This window comes from Ambystoma mexicanum, chromosome 5p (assembly GCF_040938575.1).
Source record: "Ambystoma mexicanum isolate Mex_15411 chromosome 5p, UKY_AmexF1_1, whole genome shotgun sequence".
NCBI classification, from domain to species: domain Eukaryota; kingdom Metazoa; phylum Chordata; class Amphibia; order Caudata; family Ambystomatidae; genus Ambystoma; species Ambystoma mexicanum.
This window is the reverse complement of record NC_090930.1, coordinates 429,553,092-429,578,327: the sequence shown is the minus strand read 5'-3', so window position 1 is coordinate 429,578,327 and position 25,236 is coordinate 429,553,092. Positions and strand designations below refer to the sequence as shown.

Genomic DNA, 25,236 nt, shown 5'->3' with positions numbered 1-25,236 from the left:
AGATCTCTGGGTGGTGACACTTCCAACGATCGAGCAAATCGAATCATATTTACATATCCATTATTTATTTTAGACAACTGATCATTTGTCCAGGTCTATTTAGATGAGCCGTTGACGCCTGCACAAAGTTTATGTTCTTTTTAACAAAATAGAAAACCATACTAATGCAATTACTGTGTTTCAGGGAGTTACTGAAGCATCATCTTTAATAATATCATCAATGGAAGTCTATGAGGAGCCCGAGGTATGGATCTTGACAGTTCCATCTAACTAGATCAACAATGCGTGAATTATTGTTGTTTGAATGTTCTACACAAAGCGTTCATTCGTGTTTTGCTATTGAGATGTACGTGGGTATTGGTCCCCAAGTACATTTTGTGTTTTCAATATTATTATGCATACTAATGAAAGTTCTATGTTTCAGGGAGTCGATGGAGCGTCAGTGCGTGATGGATGTGCTTATCATGAAAATATAGTCGTTGCAGCGCAAGAGGAAGTGGAGACATGCACACACGAGTCGGAGCAACAGCGTCCTGATGTTGAAGTTCTAGGCAAGAAAGTTTCAAAGAAAAGAAAGCAAAAGAAGGTTAGTGTCCTGGTCACTATATTATGTTGTTTTTCACTGTTAATAGTTCAATACTGTAAGTTGTGTTTAAACTGAACATCCCTTTTCCAATCTGTCCTCTAGTTGCGAGTGGGTGTACGAACTAGATCTACACAGACAGTGAAGCGAACGAGAGATGTTGCTTGTCAAACCTTTTGGCAGGGACTTGAGACTGGAGATGCATCGTGCCAATGGGAAGAATATGAAGTGATTGACAACGGAGCTATACCACCACCAGCCATTGATAGTGAATGTCCTCCTGGTAGTTCGGATGCAGTCGGAGATCAATTTACAGAATCCACACCCGCAAAAACTAAGACCGCGAGAAAGCTGAAGAAATTGTTTTATTCACCCATCGCCGGAGAAGGAACAGATGTTGCAATGGAAGAGAATGAAGTGGACGACAATGAAACACCATCAATATCACTGAACATAGCGGAAGACGATATCAGAGATTCTACCTTTCATGTGAGTGACATGTCCTCAACGTTACAGGCCGAACCAGCTGGGATGCAGAGTGACAGTATAAGGAAAGAGGCCAAATTCATTGTATTCGATAGTTGTTTGATTGATATTATTATTCGGATGAAATGTGGGCATTCGGTTGGTGGCGAAGTATGTGGGGAGCCATTGATTAATGTGACTCGTGCAATTCGAGGCACTAACCTTAAAATACATGCCACCTGTACAAAATATCATCCTTTCTCATGGTCTGCACAACCCATGCTGGGGCAACTGCCAGCAGGCAATCTACTTTGTGCAGCGGCTGCACTTTTTAGTGGTTCAAGTTTTAAAAAGTTAGAGTCTTTCTTTCAGTTTGTGGGAATCCATTTCATTGCGAAAACTCAGTTCTACAAATACCAAACCGATTATCTATTTCCAGCCATTAGCGAAGCTTGGAGAATGGAAAAAATGTCTATTGATAGTTCATTCGCGGGCAAACGGTTCAGGCTAGCCGGTGATGGACAGTGCGACAGCCCAGGATTTTCAGCCAAGTACTGCACCTACCACTTTCAGGACATGGAAAGTAAGAAAATTGTGAGTTCGGTGGTCGTGCAGGTGTCACAAAGTACATCCTCAGTGGCCATGGAGAAAGTTGGCTTTGTAGCATCATTGCAAGAACTACAATCGCGGGGAATGGTGATCGACCTGATAGCCACGGACAGACACGTTTCAATTGCCAAGACAATGAGAGAAGAGTACAAAAATATAAATCACCAATTTGACGTTTGGCATCTTGCAAAAACAATCAATAAAAAAATGTCGGCTGCAGGTAAAAAAAAAGATATGCAAGGTATTTCACAGTGGTCCAAGTCAATCAGCAACCATCTTTGGTGGAGCTCAAAAACATGTGGAGGGTCGTTGGAAATTCTACTGGAAAAATGGCGGTCAGTAATGCTACACTGTAGCAACGTTCATCGCTGGACCACAAACCAACATTTCCACAATTGTGAACATGGCCATTTGTCCACAGAGGAGGCATGGAAGAAGAAGTGGTTGATTCCTTCATCACCCACTCACAAAGCCATTGAAAAGATTGTATTTGATAAAACTATAACAAGAGATTTGAGGGGACTCACGGAATTCTGCCACGCAGGAGATTTGGAGGTGTTCCACAATATGTGCCTAAAGTACAGGCCAAAACGATTGCATTTTGGCATGGAGGGCATGATAAATCGGACTCTTCTAGCGGTCTTGGCACATAACCATAATGTTGGCCGTCAACAAAGTAGGACGACCGGAACTTTGGGGACGCTTCGCTACAATAAGGCCTTCACTAAAAGAAGTAAACAATGGGTTATAAAACCAGTGTTTGAGGATATGCAATATGACTTTATTGAGAGACTTATTGTTGATGTCCTAGATAGGCACATACATGGAGTTGTGAACGAACCTGCGCAGGGGACAACTGCATTGCCACCCAACATTGCCTCTGTTCCATGTCCACCTAAAGAAGAGCTCATTGAGAAATACACATCACGGTTTAAATGATTGTAATTTGATTGTCTGTTCTCTCGAGTCTCCTCATGTCGCAGGCCCATTGAATATGTGTAGCTATGTATTGTGTAAATAAAAGTGATTGCTCTGTGAGTCCTGTGAGATGGCCTTACACTGAATGTAGCTAACTAGGAATGTGTGCTCGTTCAAAGTGAAGGTCAGCTGCTTTGATTTTTTCTCGGGTGCCGGAATGGCCCACGACTCAGTATAAGGTTCTATTGTTATTTGACCTTGACAGGCCGGGACCACCCCGAAAGACTTCTTTTTGGGGGTGTGGGGCAATAACGTAAGAAACGATAATGAATATAATTTCAGAAACGAAAGCCATTTAATGTTCGTTCATTAGAAGAAATAACGTTGGCATAGAAGGAGTGGTATTTCGGGGCTGCCCTACGCACAGACACAATGGAAAATGCAAATATAATGTAAGTAACTCTTTAGATGAGTTTATACCGCAATTTAATTACTATACAGTAGCTTTAAAGACAGGTTAAGTTGTACTTGTTCGTTCTATGTGGCATATTGTTTTGTACCGCGCACTATCTTGAGGAGAACCATCTCCTTTTACGGAAGCACCTCAAAACCTTCCTCTTTGCTTCTGCTTTCTCTCTCCCTCTCCCCTGCTACAACTGGTCCACTGTCTGCGACCTCGGTCCTGGGCCCTTCCACTCTCCACCTGCACTGCCTCCCTGTCAACCCCTGCACTGGGGGACTGTCTCAGTATCCTACAGCCCCCCCTTGACATATAATACCCAGTTGCACTGTCCTAGCTATGAAATAATTTCCCGACCTAATATATAAAATGAATAATTTTAATAAAGATCTGATGGTGAGACTAATTTCATTTTTTATGTTTTTAAAACAGGTACATCCTTCATTATTGTATGTGTCACGAGTACCAGACACCGGCGGATGGCTTTTTCAACCGCCAGTTGCTTCTCCGCGTGAACAACGTTACCACCCTGACCATTTTATGGGACGATCGCCAAGTACAAGTATGCCCTTACGCGGTACTAACGGCTAGATGCAACATACAGACCGTTGTGGTGGCCTAGTGCCTCGTTGTTGGAACAGCCATGCGATTATCAGTGCGACCGAAGAGCTTATTTTATCGTAAACCAACACCCTGTGTACTGCACACGAATATCGCTTGCCTCAAGACGAACTATTTTGGATCGAGAGCAAAGAAAAATGCAAATCGCTGAATATTCTCTAAACATTTGATGTCCAATAAATGTACTTTGCCAAATGTACAATCTTGCCGTTTGCTTTTAAACCACAGTTTCATATTCCGAATTGTGGCGCTGTATTGTGAGATGATCTAAGACCCTGTATACAGCAAAGGAACATCGCGTGCCTCAAAACGAACTTTTTGGAACGTGAGCAAATAAAAATGAAAATCGCTGAATATTCTCTAAACATTTGATGTCAAATAAATGTACTTTACCAAATTTACAATCTTGCGGTTTGATTTAAAAGTACAGTTTCATATTCCGAATTGTGGCGCGCTGTGTTGTGAGCTAATCTGTGTTGGTTTCCGGGTTCTGTGTGTAGTCGCGTAGAAGACGCCTGGGCGCGTTTGCCTACGCAGCACAGTCACGTCACGGATAGAGGCGGGGAATATGAATGTTTTGATAAAGTCTGTTTCAGGGGCGGGGGATTTGATTTAGTGCCACAAAAGCAGGTGAGCCAGGTCGATGGGGGGAAATGATAGGATTATCAGAAAATGGCGGCTGATTTCGAGTGCGTTAATGGACGAAAAGTCGGGTAAGGTCCATAGGAAAGTATTCTACGATCTACCGATTTATGCTTAAAAACACATGGCCGAACCGTAGGGACAATAAAAAAAAGTCCAGGAACTATCCTTTAAGAATACCAAGCGATGAAGATGTTAAAAGATGGCGCAGTGATCATTCAGCATTGGAAAAATGGGGGCAGGAGGCCACACTAGTGAATCATTTCTTATTAATGTAGGAGTATGTCAGGTTGCATATTAGCCCTACTGCTATTTCTTATGTAAATTAATGACCCGGCTCTCAAAATACTTTGTTTGGAAACCGATGCTCCTAAAACTAATGGTAGGAAGGCAGGCATTCCTCTATTCACAGATTACGCTGCCCTTGTTCCAAAAAGTCAATAGAGTATACAAAATAATTTGACATTGTGGCAAATTTTTGTGCAAAATGAAATCTAGGATTACATTTGCCTAAAACTATTGCTATGTTCTGCCACCATTCTAGGTGATTAAAAGAAAAATGTACTTACAGGAAGACACCACTTAAGCAGATTGGCCAATTTAATTATTTGGCAGTAGATGTTTTAGTTCGGGCTCCTTCCCTCCACCTCCCCCTCGATTGCAAAGCGTACTTATTTTAAAGCAACAATCCGGTTCCATCCAGTCTTTGAACAGATGGTTGGGGAGGGGACTGCTGTATTGGTCATTGGTGTCTCTAAGGTCCAGCTTAAAAAATGGCCAGCGGTTGAAAGTTTGTTCTTTAGAAAATAATATTTGGACTTCCCACGAGTACACTATCTGTGTTCCTTTTTCTTGAAACAGTACCCAGTTCAATTTCTTTTGAGGCCAATTTGAAGCCAATGTTATTTTGGTATAGGCTTTATGAAAATTAAGATTTAAGATTATATAAAGTGGAAGTGTTTGAAATGTAATTAAGAAGGACTGCGATTATCTTGCCGTCAAAGCTTAGGAGACCTGGTGCTCAAGAAATGTGATTTCCTCGAAGTGTAAGTCATCTATATTTATTGGTTACTTTTTTCACAAGGAATCACCCTAACCAGATTGGGATCTGAATTTTATTGACCACCCATAGATATGTGTTGTTTGCATTACATTTGAAATGACTGTTGTTTCCTTTGCAACTTTAGAGGTGCTTGGATCGCTGGAGGTCTGGCAGGCTGTCCTAAACCATTGCCCCCTCTTGACGACCATGAGAAACAAGTGGCTGGTGCCTATTAATAAGTCCCTCAGTCAGACGGGGGTTACTGAATGAGACATTACCAGTTTGTAAATCAACATCAAGTCAATCAGTTGTATATGCAATTTCAAACTACCTTCTTGAACTATGGCGCACACAAAGGAAGTATTTATCATCTGATAATGTAGAAATCACTGAATACAATTTTACCTACGGAGAAGTGACAACATTTATTTCACTGAAATGGCAGTTAATGTGGTATACGTATAATGACCCAAACAATCCGTTTGGATAGTGTCCATATCTGCACACGTCTTTGTACTACTATTGCATGGTGAGTAATTATATGTGGCTGACTTCATTATAGTATTGTTAAACTATTTGAATATCTTTGATACATTTTAATATAAGTGCCCTTTCCTATAAATGATTGGAAACATACTGATTTTAAAAGTGGAGCCCCAATGGTTGTGGTCTTAAATGCTTCTCCTGTTTGATTTGTAATGCTTTGTTCACTGTATGTGTGTGCTTTTAAGGGGCATGTTCACAGAAATAAAGCTGATCTTGACTCACCAAGAAGTGCTTGCACATGTCCAGCCTGCATCAGATCTAAATAAATAGGCATTTCTTCCACCTTTGCAGTAAAACAATCGTCAGAATTGTTCCAATTGATATTAAAATCATTAATGATGATGTGTTCTTGTATAGCGCTTTCGCCAAAGTGTTTTACAAAGAACATATTTATATACAATGGGCCTCATTACGAGGTGTGAGGTAAGGGATTACCGGCACCGGTAAGGGCACCGGTGCCGGCAATCCCTTACCTCCCTACTACGAGTTCCCTTTGCGGGTCCTTCCTTAAAGCTTGGTTTTTGCAGGCGTTAAGGACGGGACCCGCAAAGGGATTCTAAAGCTAATATTAGCAGCTTCCCCATTCCAATTGAGCCCTATTGGGGCTGAAATGGGAATGGGGAATGGCCCTGGTGAATGGGGAATTACCAGTCCCTCCGACCTCGGAATAGACCGGTAATTGCTCCATTCACTAGGGCGAAGTCGGAAGGTTTTTGGAGGCAGCCATGGAGCTAATAGCTCCATGGCTACCTCCAACCTCGTAATGAGGCCCAATGTCACCCAACCGAAGAAGGTACTCATTGGTCGACCTCAGAAAGATGAAAGGCTGAGTGGACCTTGCCGGGATTCAGAAAGGCAAATGCTGCCCATTAAGCCAAATATCACTACCATTTCCCCAAGGGGCACCTTGTCTGCCTCAATGAGGAACCTCCTTCTGAGTGCCCCACAACATAAAGCTTCCCTTGCTTGTCTCCTCACTTACACACACAATCTCAAATCAATGCCTACCCTCCTCATTTTAAGTACTGTGCGCTGTCGCTCTACAGCTAGGTGTGCGTTTTTTTTTAAAAAAAGAAAAGAAAAACGCACTAACTGCTTCATTGTTATTCTCAAATTACCTGTAAACATGGTGCAAGGAACGCATGGTGAGGACACAAACTAGGTTCACTATGGACCCGTGCCCTGTCTTAATGTATCTACTTTAGTCTGACTCACAAACATCAACTTTCATGTAGCAAGGTGCAAACAACGCAATGTGTGCTTGAGTGTCTATGCAAACTGTAATTCCTGGATGTGTATTGTTAGAGCACTTTTGTCCAAAGTGGACTGCAGAAGAGCAAAAAATGAATGGTACAGTTAAAATAATGTATATCCCCAAAAACAACAGAAACAAAATGCAATAATCTAGATCAGATAGAACTAACCTCTGTGTTAACAATTTAGTGGAAGCAAATGTATGTAGGGGTCGAATTTTCGTAATGCTTTGCGGCTGATAATGTCTGGTGTGATTCAAAAGTAAGGTTTGATCTTGAAAAGAAATGGAAGATGCAAAAACAAAGATTACATTTCAGTCTGTTGGAAGAGCAAGAAGAGAAATAGATATAGGAGCTATACCAAGAGAAAATAGCAAGACTTAAATAAGTAAAGTGTGCAGCCAACCCCTGAATCACTGAATGACATACAAATAGGTTTTGTATTTCTTTGTATTTATCAGAACAACGGGATGTCAATTTCAATTAGGAAGAACTTGCAATAACACATTTACAGATGGCGGAGGCATTCTCACAAAGGGTGCCTGTACAATGGTACAAAGATGAGAAGAAAAGGAGAGCCAGTTTATGAGTGTATAAAAAAGTGGGACATATACCGGGACAAAACAAAACAGAGAAGAGAATATATGCATGTAAGAAAAGAGGTGACTTCCAAAGGTAACATGAACCTAAGGGGCCAAGTGCTACAGACTAGAGAGAAGCACTATTTAAATATAAGAAATTACATTATTACGCGTCACTGGGGGTAGTGGTGGGGTGAGGTAGGGAGGATGCAGGAGAGGGGAGGAGGAGCTCCATCCTTAGCAAGTAAGTGAATTTTAACCCAAGCTTTGAGGAGATCCATAGTTGTGCTGTCTTTGATTGTTATGTGCAGTAGGGTCCAGTGGAGCAGGGTGAGTAGGGAGTGAGAGCAGAAGCACTAGGAGGCACATAGATGGCATCGGACAGTGGGTTGAGTACAGAAAAGGAGTGGAGGGAACGACATTGTGAATAAACTGAGAAACAATCATACAGGTTCTGAGGAGAAAGACCATTGATAACTTTGTAGACTAGGAGAGTCTCCAATGCAAGGAGAGACAACCAGCATGTTGTCGGTGGGTAGAAGTGGGGGAGAATCCGGGTAGTTTATAGAGTGTGTGTTTAGCAAAGTTGAGGACTTTGACTAGAGGGAGGAAGAAGTAGAGAGGAAGGCCAAGGAGTTGGCTTGAGCAGTCCTCAAGGTTTCTGTGCATGAGTGGAGATTAGAGCTTTCTGTAGAGTGGTTAGTAACAGAAAGGACACCTTGGCTGAATGTTTTGGAGGGTGCTCTGAGCAGCAGTGGCAGTGATGAATTGTTGCAGTCGTAGGTCAATATCAAAGAAGATCTCCAAATTGCTATCCTTGGTTTAGGGAGCAAGGAAGTCAGGAGGGAGGGATAGGAGAAGGGAAGGATGGTATTGGAAGCCAGGAAAAGAGGACTTCTGTTTCTGATGAGTTCAGCATACAGCAGAAGATAGCCATTCATTGATGAATAGCAATAAGACAGTTTGGAATCCACCCTGAGATGGATTGGGTGAAGAAGAAAAAGGTTTGAGCATCATGAGCAAAAAGGTGGCTGTGAAGCCAAAAGGATGAAATAAGTCACTTCCAGGGAGAGGGCTGGAGTCAGAGGTTTGTGAGTTCCAAGAAATTTCAAAGGATCAATCTTCCAGGTAGGAGGCGGTCCAGGCAAGATCAGATTTGTGAAACTCAAGGTCCTGCAGAGTGAGGAGGAGGGGGGAGTGGTCAACAGTGTTTAAAGTGGCAGAAGCGTCTACATGTAAGAGTATAGAAGAGAGTTTGAAATGGTGACATTGAACATTATAGAGAAAGCTTTAGACCAGCATGAGGGCATTCTCGGTAGAGTGTTTACTTCAGTTGGTAGATTCAAGTAGATCTCCAAGGCAGTTATCCTCAAGGTACTTAGAGGTATGGTTGAAGACCACCTACTCAAGGACTTTTGAATAATGGGGAAGGAGAGAAGATGGGTGCTAGTTTTGCTGGGACTTTGGGGCAGCAGAGGATTTATTCAACAGGGGTAAAACAGTTGCATATTTGATAGACATTGACAAGAGCCATAGAAAGAGAGAAAATTATCTATATACCACCAGCATAGAAATGTTCATGAAACCCAGAAGAGGAAATTAACTAAGCTAAAACAATAGTGTACAAGGTGAGAGGGGTCAAGCAATGAACCTCGAGGAACACCGTAAGACAAAGAATAGGAAGCTGGTGAACAGAATAAAGCAATCCTTAATGCACAAAGACCACTAAGCCCATACAGTCCTGGAAATACCAGAGGAAGTCAGAGAAAGTAAAATAGTGGTGTGTTTAACAATAGGAAATTCAGCAGAAAGACCCAAAAGTACCAAGGTAGAAGAGCGTTTTGGTGATGTGAATGAAATATAAAGTCAGAGACTGCCAAATAAGGGGTCTCTATAGAATGGGAAGGCTGAAACCCAGCTTGAGAATATGATAACACATTTTAACAATTTGTGACAACCATAAATGTAGGATTACACCGGTCTCTCAAGACGTTCAAAGAGAGAAGATTAAATAGAAACTGGATGATATTTGTATGGTTGAGATGCATCAAGAGTTCCCATTTTATCAGAGGAATGTCCATGGCTGTTTTAAAAGCTACAAGAAAACAGTCACAAATTAAACATGTATTGCAAAAAAATGGTAAAAGTAGTGAGTAAGTAGACTTAATAAAAAAAAGACATAATAAAAAAAAGAAGACATAGCATTAGAGGGTGGAGTAGCAGGATTTGCAAGGTTAGCTACAGATTGATGATGAGAGCAAGTGAGAAAACAAAAAAGAGAGAAAATAATAAAGTGAGCAATTTCCAGGTCAGCTACAGGAGTAAAGGGGGAGGTGTCTGCTCATCAGGAGTCAGAAGCCTTTGGGATCAAATTGCTTCCTTAAAGAAAGTAGGCCAATGGGTTACATGTTTGACTTACAGTAAGATATACAGTCAGGAGCAGACGGGTTGGGAGAAGAAGAAAGCAGGGAGTTTATTCAAAGTCGAGAATAGGCGACATGGGTTTAAGGAGGGAGAAATATAGTAAGTGCATGTCAACATTTCTCTTTGCCTGATTTAATCATCCGTCAGTAAGAGGTTTTGAAAGATAATATGTGTGTATCATCCACTATATATATAGATAATTCTCGTAAGAAATGAATTGGGTACTGGACTTGAGTATGCAACACCACTGATCCCTTTCCTTGAGGATTTAAAAACCAGCAATTTAGGGAAAGCAAACATTACAGCTGGGAACGAGAAACACTACAGTGCTGGAACCCAAGGAGTTAGAATATTGCAACCATTTTGCCTTTCCATCGAAGCCCTCAAAAAGTCAGGATCAGCATAAATGCTTTATTGATGCATCATTGGTCAAAGTGTACAAAGAAGTGGAACTATGTTCCCTGCTGGACCACCCCCGCACTCCACAAACCCCATTAACATGCCCCTTCCAAGCGCAGGTCAATCCCCATACCTGGGTTCAGCCTTTCCTTCATTCCACCCCCACCACTGTGTAAAGTCTGAAACACGTGAAAGGAAATGCATTTTAACCAATCCCCCATTACCTTTATTCATTGTCCTCTACAGCATGCAGCTTAACACACCCTCCCATTTCTAATCACCCACCATTCGCAACTCTTGAGGGGTATGCTAAAGATTAAAGCTACCTCTCCCACCTACCCATTAACTGCACGTGCAGCTGTGCCTGCAGTATTTGAATGTTAAGTTGCTTAAATGCACAATAAGCATTCTGATTACTGCAGCAGAAGGGCTATGATGGAGCTTGGGAATGGGCTTTGTCTCAAACAGGCCACTGAAAACATAATAGCAACCCAGCAGCTCTACGATAGCGCGCCGTGATGTGACATTGGGGCTGATCGAGCAGGTCCCAGCTTTGAACCCCCAGTAAGGTGAAAGCAAAAAACAAATGCCAGTGCTATTTAAGTGAATGTCGTAGCTCTGTCAGTGTGACCCCCATGCAGTGCACTTCAAGTTCTTCCTACACTTTTATCTGACAAAGAAACCGACCAAGAAACCATTTTGAAACAGTTTCTTTTTCAAATAAAAGTATTGGAACTATAAAACTTAATGAAAATAAGTAGAGGCGCTCCGCTCCCAACTGCTCCTGCCCACTTCGATCACTGTGTTGCACACACTAAAAATGAAATAGACACCCAGTACAGTGTTGACATTGTACTTAGTGATTCAAGCATGCAAACCTTTTATCATAGACATACTTATGAGATATAAGACCTGCAGTCATTCTTACAAACCCAAATGCTCTATGGGCCCAAACATTGTAATAATTGAATCTGAATTTTGCACCTGAATCCTTTATTATATTTGAAACCACTCAAGAACAAGTTGCTTACCACTATTTGAGACACCTTTTGACATCTTTAGTCAAACAGTGACTACACAAAGTGAAAGTGATAATTAACATGGAAAGCCCTGTACCATGGGATCTCCTCCAAAAGTAGTTCCAGGGAATGAACTTAATCCAAAAACAGAGCATACACCAAGCAAGAAGTAACACAAATAGTTTGGACCCAAAAAGTTGCAAGCATGGTCCAGACAGCCCTGTGGAACTGAACCAAATGAAGTAAGCTGTCAGCGCCGCCCACTGCGTCTGAACATTTTATACATAATTTGCCAAATTAACATACACCATTTTAGTAAAATTTTTAAGGCAGGTCAGAGGAGCTAACTGGTGGGACTGCATCAGTCCCCTATATACAAATTAATGTTAAGTGACCCTAATTGGACAATACACCTTTTGCCCACCATTACATTAATCAGTCAATAACACTTGTTTGTCATTGGTTGACAATGTCCATATATTCAAAATGGCTTGAAATGGCAAGGGGCGGGACATTCACACTGTGTCGGACCAATGGTGTGTCTGTCGGACATCAGCGAGGACTGTGATGAATCAGAGATGATCCCCCCAGGTGCTTTCCAGTGATTCTAATGACCCAAACCTGAGAGGAAGTGGTGAGGATAAAGTGCCCCCTCACGTGCAGGCCATAAGGAGAAGCAGAAGCTGGAGTAATGGTCGGAACTGCACATTGCAGTGGCAGTAGAAGTTGGAGGGTAGCAGAGACGCCCGTGAGACCACAGTGGGTGAAGTGGATGCTGGCTTTCTAAAGGTCGCTACCCTTTATGACCGTGAATGCAGAGGTTGCATGACGGGAAGTGTTGTTCCGGAAATCTTCCCCCGAGGACCTTGTATGCAGAGGTTGCACAGCGGGAAGCATTCATTTTAAAAGCTTTCCCTCATGTAACGTGTGCTCCAGTGGCAGGCGTACAGTGGAGTGCCCATGGAGCGAGCAATGTTCCTCTCCCAATCAGAGTGGGCCACGGGAACCAGAAAGAAGTATCTTACCTTGCATTGGGAAGCAGAGGAACAGAGGACACATTGGCAGCGGAGCGAGCAAACACCTATGTGGCACTCGGTGAGTTCACTAATCTTATGTGACGCCGGAACGCTCCATGATCGCCTGCTAGCCTTTGTTAAACAACATTGAATACCGAACTAATGTACAGAAGTTAAAGTGCCATGCTAAGAATAGCTTTGAATACCAATCATATGCAAAATATCTAAAGTGGCAGAATAAGAAGCTTGGGTCCAAACAAGAAGATCATAATTGTAATTACAAAGGTAACATCAAACACTATTGTCAAAGCCAACAGAGGGCAATATTAAAAGACATTAACAACAACCAATATTGTCAAAACCAAAAGTTGGCAATTAAGAAGCAGACCCATTATAACCCCTATTGTCACAGAAAGGGAGAGGCAATAGTTGACAAAGACCCAAACAAGCATGGTCAAAGTCAAAAAGGAGCAAGTGTGATAAAAAGCCATTATCAGCATTTAGATGATGTAAGAGTGGCAGAAGAGCTGCCCTCCTGCAACAGTACACAGGAACATTGCACAACATTTGATGGAAGGAGTGACAGCACAAATAGGAGGAAGGAGTGAGAGGGTAAAGGGGGGGTGGAGCAACATCTCAAGGGGTGCTCATCGACAGCACAAAGGTGGGAAGAGGAAGGCGGGACAGTGTAAGCGGGGAGGAGGCACAGCGCAAAGGGGAGGAGGGACAAAGCAAGTGGGAAGGCAGGACCGAGCAAGGAGGGGACAGAGCAAGGGGGAGGGTGGACAGCACAAGGCAGAAGGAGGGACAGCACAAGGCGGAGGAGGGACAGTGCAAGGGGATGGGAGGGATGACACAAGTGGGGAGACGAGACAGTGTAAAGGAGGAGTGCCAGTGCCAGGTGGAGAAGCGGCAACACACAGGGGAAGTTGGGATCATGCAAGGGGGAGCAGGGCCCCCTCAGGGGGAGAAGGAGGGACAGTGCAAGGGGGAGGAAGGACAGCACAAAGTGGAAGGAGCAACAATGTGAGGGTTGGGGAGGAGGGACAGCACAAGGGAGAAAGTGCAAGAGGAGGGATATCTGTTGGTTGTATGTACAAGCCTTTGGTCATAGTTGTCATATATTGTTATTTTAATGTTACAAGGACACTTGTAGGTGATCAATGGTACCACACCTATCCAATGAGCAAAAACTTGCAGATTTCGTCACAACTTAGTTTTTTAGAGAGGTGTAGTCCCACTGACAAAATACAGATGTCCTCATTAGAAATCACACTGAGATTGGAGAGGTGCAGTACCACTGACAACATACAGATATCCTTATACAAAATCACATTTAGATTTCTTATGAAGACATCTGCTTGTTGTCAGTGCATCACTCCAAAAAAAAAATGATTGGTTGTATGGTAACAATATCCAGACAGGGAACTCTGCATGTAGCACAACGGGGCCAGGAAAGTAGCCCAATTACAGCCCAACCCCCTATGGCTGTGAAAAGAAAGATCACTATGTCATCCCAGCTTTGAAAGTAACACAGTCACATGACATGGTACATAACTCCTGATTGGGAGAAACGATTGAAACAAGCCCCTATTGGATTGCATTGGCTTAATGGAACAAGAGATTATGCCATAGCATTTCCAGTTGTCATGTTAGCCACAAAGTCATCTTTCTGGAACCCCTTTGCTCTCTCTCTTCTCTGTAGCAACGGTGTTGGTGATATTTGGGATGCTCTCCCACCATAATGCACCAAATCCAAAAGCACTACTGTATTGGAAGGGCCTCAGGTTTTTTAATTACAGATTGTGAAGTTAAGTATTTTAACAGCCATGGGGTAAAATAGTGCTTAGAAATGTAAGCTTGTTATAACATATAGTGTATTTGTACAGCACACATTCACCCCACAAAGGCATCTTGGTGCTGCAGGTAGGTAACATAGGTTTAATGTTACCCAACTCATAGGTACTCGAACTCAATGAAACATACAGGGCGTATAACTGTAAGCTGTCCAGGTCATGCAGTTACATGCACAATGTGAGAAATCGCAATGTTAAAAAGCTTACCTGTCAACCATTTCTTGACCATTCCAACAAAGTGTATCATTCCAAACTATAGAGGTGTGCTTGCAGATGTTCGATGGCAGGCTGCCGTAAAAGTTGATGTGGGATTTCAGCTTCAGAATAAATTCTCTAGGAGTAAAAATGGCACACATTTATGTACAGATATGTACAACCTCTACAATTGTTAAAAGAAGATATTTCAGATTCGCCTGAAGTTTATAGGTTTCTAAAAGTTCATTTAAAAAAAAATGATTTGCCACGACATGGCTGTCATCGTGCAGGTGGCAGTTCCCTTACACCAGCTGTGTGAAACCTCTGACTTTCCAGATGTTTTGGACTGCAACTCCAGTCAGCCCTAACCAGGATAGTCCATGGTGAAGGATTATGAGAGGCACAGTCCAAAATATATAGAGAGCGCAGGCTGCAGACCCGTGGTTTACAGGACATTCTAAGACTAACATGTGTGTTGCCAGAGTTTAGGAATTCAATATTATCTGATATTTCTACCTGGACAATGCCATGAATGATAACCCAGCCATCGACCCCAAACTCCATACTGGTGACATTAACACTTGCACTCAGCATGTACCACTGTATTCTATTCAAGGCCCAAAACAATGTTTCCTTCGGATGCAATGTGGCCGCCTCTGGTTAATTCTTACTCTTTCCTTGAGGGTCTCTAGCCTTCGCCCACACTGCTGAAGTTTTTTTCCTGCATATTCCCAAACAAATTCGACTGGACCATAGACCTAATGTATTTGTCTGATTCCTTTTCATTTGGAATAGGGACAAGAGTCTAGTGTAAAAGAGCACAATTCCGAGATGAAAAATGGATACGTTGTGAGAATCGGGCAGAGGTGTGGATGTGTATTTTGCAAATGATTGTATAGCAAATATTTGGTGCTAAAAGCAGGGCTTTGCATTTATTTTCCCATGCATAGTTCTGGAATCGCATGCAAATCGAAGCCCAAAAAGTAGTAGCTTGGCATTGCCCACCTCTAGAACAATGTAACGGGCCATTTAGTGTATTTTTGTCAATTCCCTGCAACAAAATTGCAGTCCCATATGTTATTTGTTCATATTGTGCGACCTCTGTAACTCCTGCTCTGAGGCATCCATGGGAACTCTGTACATTTCAGAAAGGCACACATGAAGGAAAATCACAAAGGTGTCCCTTGCACTGGGCGTGGAAGTATCCTTTTCTCATAATGTATTTGAAGATGTATCATACTGTAAAAAAAACACATTGTTCTATTGGACATCTAAAAACATGTTGCGCTCCATTGCAAACCAGGAATATGATATCGTTAAGTGCTGGATGATTCACTTTAAAACAGGGCTCAGGCCCCCTTGAACCTCCACATGGAGGCTAACAGTGACTCACAGATAGTTTGGCCCTGAAACCTCTGATATGGTCTGAATTCAGTCTGATACCAGCAAGAGTTTTAAGCAGGTCAATCTGAAGGTTTCAGGCATCCAATCAGGCCATATGGCTGACCTCTGAAAGGGGGTCAAGACCCCATCAAAGGCCATGTGTGATTAATGTTCCTTTCTTTTGCAAGGCTGTTGGAGGGATGGCCAAGATAATCTGCAGCTAGAAACAGCAAAGGGGAGTGCTAGAGGGATAGCAATGTTATTTGTCTTTTGTGCTATTGTAATGTTTGTGCATTTATTTTCTATTTCGTCCCTATCTTTCCCTTATGCATAGTTTACACCTTAGGTTCCCTGAAAGTCTTGAGCTTTCCTTTCCTAATGTTCTCCCTTAATGATCTTGATTACATTGTTGATTTTGTAATTTTGGCAATCAGAGATAGTTGGCAATAGGTGGTGGACTACAAAATGGGTGTTTCAGGAATCTGTTTCCTGAAACTGTGTTGAATACACAGTGGTGATCCTTGATCAGTCCTTATCTTCATTAAGGTTGATCACACTGTATTCTGACATGTTGCGTTCAGTCATGCAGGTACAGTATTATGATGAGCCGACCTGTTTCAGTGGTAAAAGACCACTTTCATCAGAGCTGGAACAGCTAACCATGTATGTTGCTGTTGGTGTTTTTAAAGGCTCGATTTAGCTTCCCTGCATGCAGGAGGACCAGTCTGTATGGATACAGAATGGTGAGGGGACAGAAGGGATGGAGGTGGAAGGGAAAGAGAGAGAACATACGATGGTGAGTGGTGTTGTGGCTACACAATTTGTCTGGATTTCACCTGGTGTAGTTAATATCTTACCCCCCACTTTTGGGTGTCTTCTCTTCTTGGGAGGGTCCTAGATGTATGGATGTAGGCTTCAGTCCTACTGCAGATGCCGCTGGGGTTCAGACCTCTGCACAGGGTACTTGGATATGGACCAAAGTATGATTTAGGTCATTATTGGAAATCAAGGTATCCATTTTTATGACATGACTTTAACGGCCACTTCAATTGCTTTGGGCAATGTTCACAGGGAACAGAAAGTACCAACACATCTCTGGTTGTGTGTGTTTATAAGGTACAAATGTGCCAAACCCGGTGAATAACAGACACAGGGGTACTGTACCCTAATGCAAGTGTATATATACAGAAATCACCCATACCCTACAGCCCTATGAGGGAACTGTTAATAACAGTGACAGCTCGACATTTATTTGGGAAGTAAGGCTGAGCTGGACTAACCTGTTGGCCCCTTGATTGTGCTAACAGGTAATTCGGAAAATTCATGACTGGTTCAGGTGGAGAAATGCAACCAGAAACACCACACTAAATGGAATTTAAGAGAGAGAAGTACAATGAATGTAGGCAGGTTAACATTGCGTTTTGGTTAAACAGGCTATTTTAGCCATATTTAAGCAAAAACGAGCCTCCTGGGTGAGCTGCTTGAAATTAAATTGTGGATTTTAACTGGGTATTTTGAGCTGCTCAAGTGCGATGTGCCTCCAACGTTTGAGGAAGTCGTTTGCTATCTGGTTGCGGCGCCGAAGAGTGAACCGCAGTGAGACGGCAACCGAAAGAGGCCCGCGAAATACATCACGTGATGTTTCACGTGATATTACTTGATCGCGCACGTAACTATGTGTGCATAGCTCCGTGCGACCACCAAGCAGAAGGAGGAGCTGCTGAGAATACTCAAAGGTCTCAGCCTTGAGAATACTCAAAGGTTAGCTGTCCTCGCCTACAACAAATCCTGAGTAGTTCTTATGAATTTGAACTACATTTCCCACGCAGCATGTGACACACGCATTGAGGGGGAATTGGTTCGTATTCCTTCTTGGGTGCGTTTGCATGCTGCTGTGCCATTCTGGTATCACCCTTTCCGGTTCCGCAGAACAATGCTTTTTCTCAGATGTCTGGCATCTTGGATTGCTAGAACCTGTGTGCGTACAGCAGTATGGAGCATTCCATATTTGATAAACGCACCTTGCACTGGCAAAAAAAGCTGTTCAACGTGTGGATGTCCCTGTATGTGAACAAGTTGACTTGGATGCAAAGTTCCCAAGTCGCCACTGGGCCGTCATGCCTATGAGAGTCTGTGGTTTGTATAAAGTGGTTTCTCCAACCTCTTTGAAGGGGCCTTGCTTTTGGGCTGCCCTTATGATAAGTCCCTGTCGATCTCACAGATGGGGGCTATTGCCCAGGGTATCCACTCAATGTTGGCCCTCGCTGTGCTGGCGATGGAATGCTGCCTCTTGGGTCACCCCATTCCCAACCCTTAGAGCAAGGCGGAGCACTTAATCGCAGCCCTCCCAAGCAAACTAGTTACTACACCAAGGTCACCTTTACTTAGAAAGAGTGTGACAGCCCTGTTCCTTCCTTTGAGAAACAGGTTCAATTTCCTGTTCTGGCAGCCAAGACCGCTAGAGCCACATACACACCCACCATGACGTTGTTCTGGGAAGGGTGGAAAAGGCCATGAGGATGAGCAACTGACTTCTGTGTTTGAGTTAAAAAATATATACTTTTTGAGGGACAGATTTTCCTGTCTTGGAGAAACAGAGAATCGGTAAAGAAGCTGAAAAAATTGTGAGATCGAATCAACTCTATGTAAGAACATCATTACTACTTTTCAGGCAAAGCTCCCTTATATATGCTCTCTAATGGTCAAAATAAGCCATAGTAATTCTTAGAATCATGAGCTTTGTTCAGCTCTCATGCTTTATCACCAGTGATTACCCACCACCGCAGGTAGAGCAATCAGTGCTGCTCTCGCCACCAAACACTTCATTTGCGCTTCTCTGCATCCGCCTGGTGCCTGACAACAAGTCATCTTCCTCCATGCTGACATTATGTCTCCTTCCACGATGCTGTGGTTGCTCCACATGTTTCTTACTGTAGTCTACCACAATCTAGTGGTCTTTCATTGTTATGAATTTCATTTTGACAAAATGAGCAGCACATGTGTCTTCTCCTGCATTCAAACAAAATGGGCCTCATTGCGAGGCTGGCGGACGCGGAATTAACGTTGCCGATAAGGGACTGGCACTGTTCATTCCGGGCTGCCACATTATGAGTTCTGCAGCGGGTCCCGCACTGGACGCCTGGCCAGACCAGAGGTGCAGAGCAGGACCAGGATGCTAACAACGGGCCCGTCATTAACGGGCCCGTTGTTAGCATCCTCCCCATTCCATTTGAGCCCTATCGGGGCTCAAATGCGAATGGGGACGTACCGAGTCCGGGTCCCACGAAAGGGAATTATTGGGCCCTCCAAGGTCAGAATGGCCCGGTAAGTCCCCTTTTGTGGGACCCGGACCCGAGTTTGGGGGTGGCCACCTCCAAACTCGTAATGAGGCCCATAGCTCCAACAGATTGCACAGTAGAAGGGAGCAATTTATGGCACTCCAACAATTTCTGCTGGGCGCATGGGCTGCTTAGTGAACACGGTATAGGATTAACATTCATTCCCATATGGCAAGTATCAAGCAGATATGCATCTACGACTCATACAGCCTAAGCACAGCAAAGAATTGCTGAATTAGACAGACTGAGGAATCATGACTGAGGCAAGCTTGTCCATGCAGCGGGTGTTTTTCACTGAAACCACCTTGGCTATATCTGAGAAAAAGCAACTACTGCCAGATGACAATGTCCTTTGGAGAGCTGTGGAGTGTGCAGCAAAGTTAATTCTTGCACATTAGGAGCAGGATCTTTTCTGAGCTTGGATTCTCAGAACTCACCACACATGCTGCTGAAAAACATATACTTTCATCTGGAAGCAAGTGTCAAGAAATCATACTAATAGGTATTCAATGTTCCTTTTCTGTAGATGCATCCACAGGCACATTTTAAAGAAATGTACAGTCATAGCTTTAATATGACTGTTTTACCAGCAAAGTCGTGTTTGCTCACTGTATTAGACAGGTCCAGGTCCGGCTAGTAACACAGGGGCACCACATCAATTAAAGTGTGTTCAGGATGACATGTTCGGTGGTATCCTCAAATAATCATCACAGAGAACAACTATTAGGCATCAGCTGCCACTGAATTAACATGAAGAATGTCCCTTTCCGTGCTCTACTGTGACTGTTGGACTAGTCATGTAGCACTATCCATTGCTAATTCAGGTGCTGCAGCTGGTGGTCCACAATGCTGAATTCCTACAAGTCATCACCACTCTCTTCAGCTGGTGAAGTGGCAATTTGTAGCATACATGGAAATACTAAAGCACATTTCCCGTACTGTATGAATGACTGAAATCAAGAAATTCTCCTTGTCCATGAGAATAATTTTAATGACAGGCTGGAAATGACTGATGCAACGTGTATCCACAAGATGGAGGAAATGGGCGATGCAAGAGATATGCAGGGGCTGACCAATCAATAGCATAACAGAAAGGACAATGAAGTGATTGTCAGAAGCCACAAAGCCCGGATAAAACTGGAGAGGACACCTGGAATTTGCAATGTAGCCAATTGGGAAACATCCTGTCCCCATGGCACTCATTGATTACACTAAGAGAGTCAAATGTCATCCTGTGAGCAGTGAAGTTGATGATCTGTTTACCTGTCTATATGTCCATGGTAAAGTTGACTTTTATGGCTTGGAACTGGTCTGCTGCAAGAAAAATATTGTTGCACACATCTGGTGCAGCTTACACAAACATTAATCACAACTGTGAATTTCCAAGTGTTCTCTTAGCTCAACATCCACAGAAACCCATATTTTTCAATAAAAGAGAACAGAAGAAGGTTCCTAAGCACCATCACTATGGGGTTGTTATTGACCAGGTGAACACTATCATCTGTCCTGTGATTCTTTTGACATAGATATCCACTTCCTGCTCAGACACCCTCTTTTCACTCAGTCCCAAACACTTTGCATTCACTCCTTACACTATCTCAACTCGCCACACCCATCACTCTTTCACACACACTCACAAAGCAGTACAACTTTCACTCACTAATCAATAAAGTTATCCAGAAATCGCCTGCACACTCTGCTCCTTCCTTCCTACTGCTTGCCTCTTGGTCTACTACCTCCACCTCCTCTGACCCCATCCAGCTAGCCCATAATTTCCTGTTTCCTTCTGTCATTTGTATGCACCTCCTCCTCTTCCCATTTGATCATTGGCCCTGGCAAATCTGTCCCATAATAGGTTAAACCCCACCCACTTTCTCCGTGTGGAGTTGCAATGGTGGACCAAGAAGCTTAATATCCCAGTGCAAGGGCCTCGGTACTGACTCCCTATGATTCCCCTGTGTCCTTCCCTGGTTGTCTAGGGACTCTGCTGCTGGCTGCGGGTGAGCTGCCCGGACAGTGAAGAATTCTGGAGGGCTGTTCTCTGCGGGTCGGGTCCAGACCTTCCTCGATGGTTCTTCTATAGCATGAGGTGCAAGAGGGTTGTTCTTCTCTTTTAGCTGATCATCTTGTCTCCTGCACACTGACTCTAGAAAAGACAAAGTCTAGTGGCCATTTTGTGTCTGAGGCATTCGGTGAGATAGAGCAGTACTGCGCAAGTATAAGCTGGCACAAGAGGGAGCAAGAATTGGGTGCCTCTCAACTGCCAAGAATAATGTACACAGGTAAACACATATCTGTCAGTTGTTTCATGGACACTGTGCTTTCATCTGTCTCTTCCATTCTTTTTTCCATCTATCACTACTCTCTCTCTGTGGCTCTAAGGCATCCTTTTCCTTTTTGCTGGGAGATGCTTATTATTTGGTCTTACATGTCTGACCTCAGGTGGAAGTGGGAAGAGGCATTGTACGTGTGATGCCCTGCACTTCCACACAATTTGTGTTCCAGCCATACTTGATGTGATCTACGTCTTTGCCCTCCTGCACCAGAAAACTGTCCAGAACAACCTGACCTGTCACCTAATCATTCTGTAACCAGTGGCAGTGTAATACTCGAAGGTATTACTTGCTACTGTACATTAGGATTCAACTGACACCGCTTGGGATATGCGAAGTATGCAAAGACTATCCACTGGTACTGGTGTCTCACAAAATGATTTAAAAAGTATCACTTTGATTAAAAGGCATAGTGAGTTTATTGAATTCCTCCTTACATTTCATGTTGATATCATTATATGAAATGTGCTGTGTTTTCATGCTTGGACCAACTTTGAACAACACCTTATTTATAAATGTCCCTCAAGTCTTGCCCAGTGAGAGAGAGCAGTGTAGAGAGTGAATGGAAAGGTGACTGAGGAGTTGAAAGGAGAGTGACTGTGGGAGAAGTTGTGGGTGTAGTGAGAGTATTAGTGTGGAGGTGGGAGAGTAGAAGTAGAGTGGAGAGGAGAGAGAGAGAGAAGAGAGTAGCAGAGGATAAAGTCAAAGGGTGGAGGAACATAGTAGAGAGAGGAACTTTGGAGGAACAGAGGAGGAAGTGCAAGGGAATGTGAGGGGAGTAGGAGGAGACAAGGGAGAGCAGCAGAGAGATAAAGGGAGAGGAACGAGAGTGTAGTCAGAAAACGTCAAGTGGGGTCTGAGTGTCTTAAGGTGCCAATCCTGACTCTACATCATATTGGGGAACCTAGACTAGGGACCAGCTAGACTCTTCCCAGAGGGAGTTTAGAGAGAAAAGGCATTGGTCATTAGGCAATAAGCATTAGATAGTCAGCATTTTAGATATTACGGATTAACAATCTCTAGTGACAAGCCTGGCATTGAGGGACACCTGGGTTAGGGTGCCACATGAGACGGCCCTTCTTCTGAACAGTAAAAACCCTTGAATTGTCTTTGCAAGTTGGTGTGTTCTTGAGGCTTTCTATGACAAACAGTTAAAGTTACTGAAATGGGGCGCTCATTCAGGAGAACATTCATGTGTGTATCAGAGTGAAGTCAATCACTGAAATGTTTGGCTCCCTCCGAAAAATACAATCAGTGTTTCAAATGAAGCTCTATTCAGTGAATGTTTTGTACAACATTATTTTAAGACAGTTGCCACGACTTTCTGTCCCGTGAGGAAAAAGTCACTTTTGTGCACCACACTCAAGCCCGTCACTCAGATGTGTTCAGTGGGACTTAAACAGAGATAATGCCATTGAAATACCCCAGAAGTCTCCCATGTCACTGGATCTTCATAATATGCACCGTTCCACTTTCCACAAACATCTGAAGAATCCCGTGTTGCTGATGTGACACATACCTGCGTAACAGTCTCTGTAGCGAAGGAAGATTTAAGTCAACAAGGTTTGTGGGAAGAGAACTTCACTTATGCTTATAAAATGATGCCCCACATGGAACTATTTTACGCACCTTTTATTTGATCTTGCCCTTTCACTCCAAGAAAGTGTTTATCACTGCATCATTGTACATTACATAGGGTGCAGTTATTGAGTGTCTACCCAATGCTTCACGAGCCACAGGGCAAGTCCCAGATCCCTTTAAAACATCAAACATAACCCCCTTCTCAAGAAACTAAATGCCAACCCTTCCAACCCCCTCTATATAGTGACCTACAGATAATGTTTAATTTTGGTAAAACTAATAGAGAAACATGCTACCAAACAATACAGCTAAAGAAATCCAGTCTCCCACTTCTAACAGTCTGGCTTCATACTGGCTAGAGGAGCAGAATCTGACTTGTATCCATCAGGGCAGAAACAGTGAAATACTTAGATAAAAGCAAACCAGTAGAATTATTTTTTAGACCTATCAACTGCTTTTGACAGGGTGAGCTATACCATCGCTCTCCATCACTATTCACATTTCTTAGGCCGTACATGGCCTAACACTGTCTTGGCCTGACTTATCCTTGAAGGATAAAATATCTCAGGTTAAGGAGGGCAACTTCTGCCCACATACCCATATAGTAACCTGCTGTTGTTTTAGGGAGTGATCCTCATGGTTTGGCCACTCAGTGCCTACAATAATGGTTGCGCTACTAACAATGAACAAGAAGCCACCTCCTTTTGCGCATGTGACACCCACATGGTCTTGAGCAAAAAATAGCTAAGAGTCTTAAAACGATACCAGACAGGATGAAGGATAATAAACTTTGGCTAAATGCTTTCAAGTAAAAAAAGATTTTTTTTCAGAATAGAATGAACTGTGAGGGCTCAGAAATGAAAGCCGGGCACAAATAGGTCACATTTTTGGTTAAAGACCTGTATTCAACTTAAATGGGTTGGGAAAATGGCCGACAGCAATTCTGTTAGACAAAAACTGTTCAGCCATGTACGTTCCTTCTTTAACACACAAACACTGCTGTGCTTGATGCTCCTTGCAGATTGGAAAGTTGCCTGGTATACACCCCTGCCAGGACATCTCTTCCTGAACTTTCAACTGCCTGGTGTATGCTTGCCAGGACTCGTCATGTATATCATCGTTCCTCTTTACATCCAAGTAGCATATACGTTTCTTACATTGGTACATCTACTTGTTTCACTATTCTTTTAGGCTTGTCACACATTTGCATTCATTTTGTATCGGGGTTTGAGTTGGCACTCTACCTTCCGGTTAAAAAAATAAGCTTCTTCTTATTTCACTTTCTGTAACTGCAGCATGTTCAAATTCTCGTTGACGTGGTTGTCGAAACGGCCCACAGTCCCCACTCTGCTCAGCCTGACTCACCGGCGTTGTGTAGCATCTTCGGTCTAGCTCGCACTGTAGGGCAACTCTCAGTCATCAGACTGAGAAAATACAACCCACTAGGCAAAAAAGGCTACGTGCACACTTTTTGGAGAAAGACAAGAGCTTTTATTTTGTATACAAAAGGAAAAAACAACAAGATATCACAAGTGCACTGCCAAAGAGCTCTCTGACATCTTTCGTATAAACTTAAGATTATAAACACACAAATCGTCACTTATGACACACAGAATATCCAATGTTAATTCCCCACCCTCATTGGCTGCCACCTATATACATGCTAATGATTACATATAACCCATCCTCCAATTGGTTCCACTGTCTTCTCACTCCTCTTCACCACACGTGGGTAACACCTTTGTCATCCAGAATACTTAAAAGCAATTGGTTAATATCAGCTTGCACCACCCTACCTTTGATCCTAGTCACATGACATGCGCATAGTTATCAATGTGAACTCAGTGGGCAAATTCGAGATCAGTCGGGTCTTTAGGAATAAAGCAGCTCTTTTATCAACCCAGACACGTTGGCACCCCCATCATGCCCTCCCCACCATATGGGCATCATTCTTAGCTCTCCTTGGCACAAA

The 25,236-nt window shown here is 43.1% G+C and overlaps 1 protein-coding gene across 2 annotated transcripts in view; it reads right to left on the bottom strand.

The window, feature by feature from the left end:
• GPC3 (glypican 3) overlaps positions 1 to 25,236 on the bottom strand; it is a 3,708,166-nt gene that overhangs the window by 1,635,895 nt on the left and 2,047,035 nt on the right. For both annotated transcript variants that reach the window (XR_011274182.1, XM_069612831.1), the window contains exon 5: positions 14,642 to 14,767. Coding sequence is in view for 1 of the 2 variants with exons in the window: in XM_069612831.1 (XP_069468932.1) it covers positions 14,642 to 14,767 (126 nt within the window). In the remaining variant the exon portion in view is untranslated. The remainder of the gene's footprint in view (positions 1 to 14,641; positions 14,768 to 25,236) is intronic.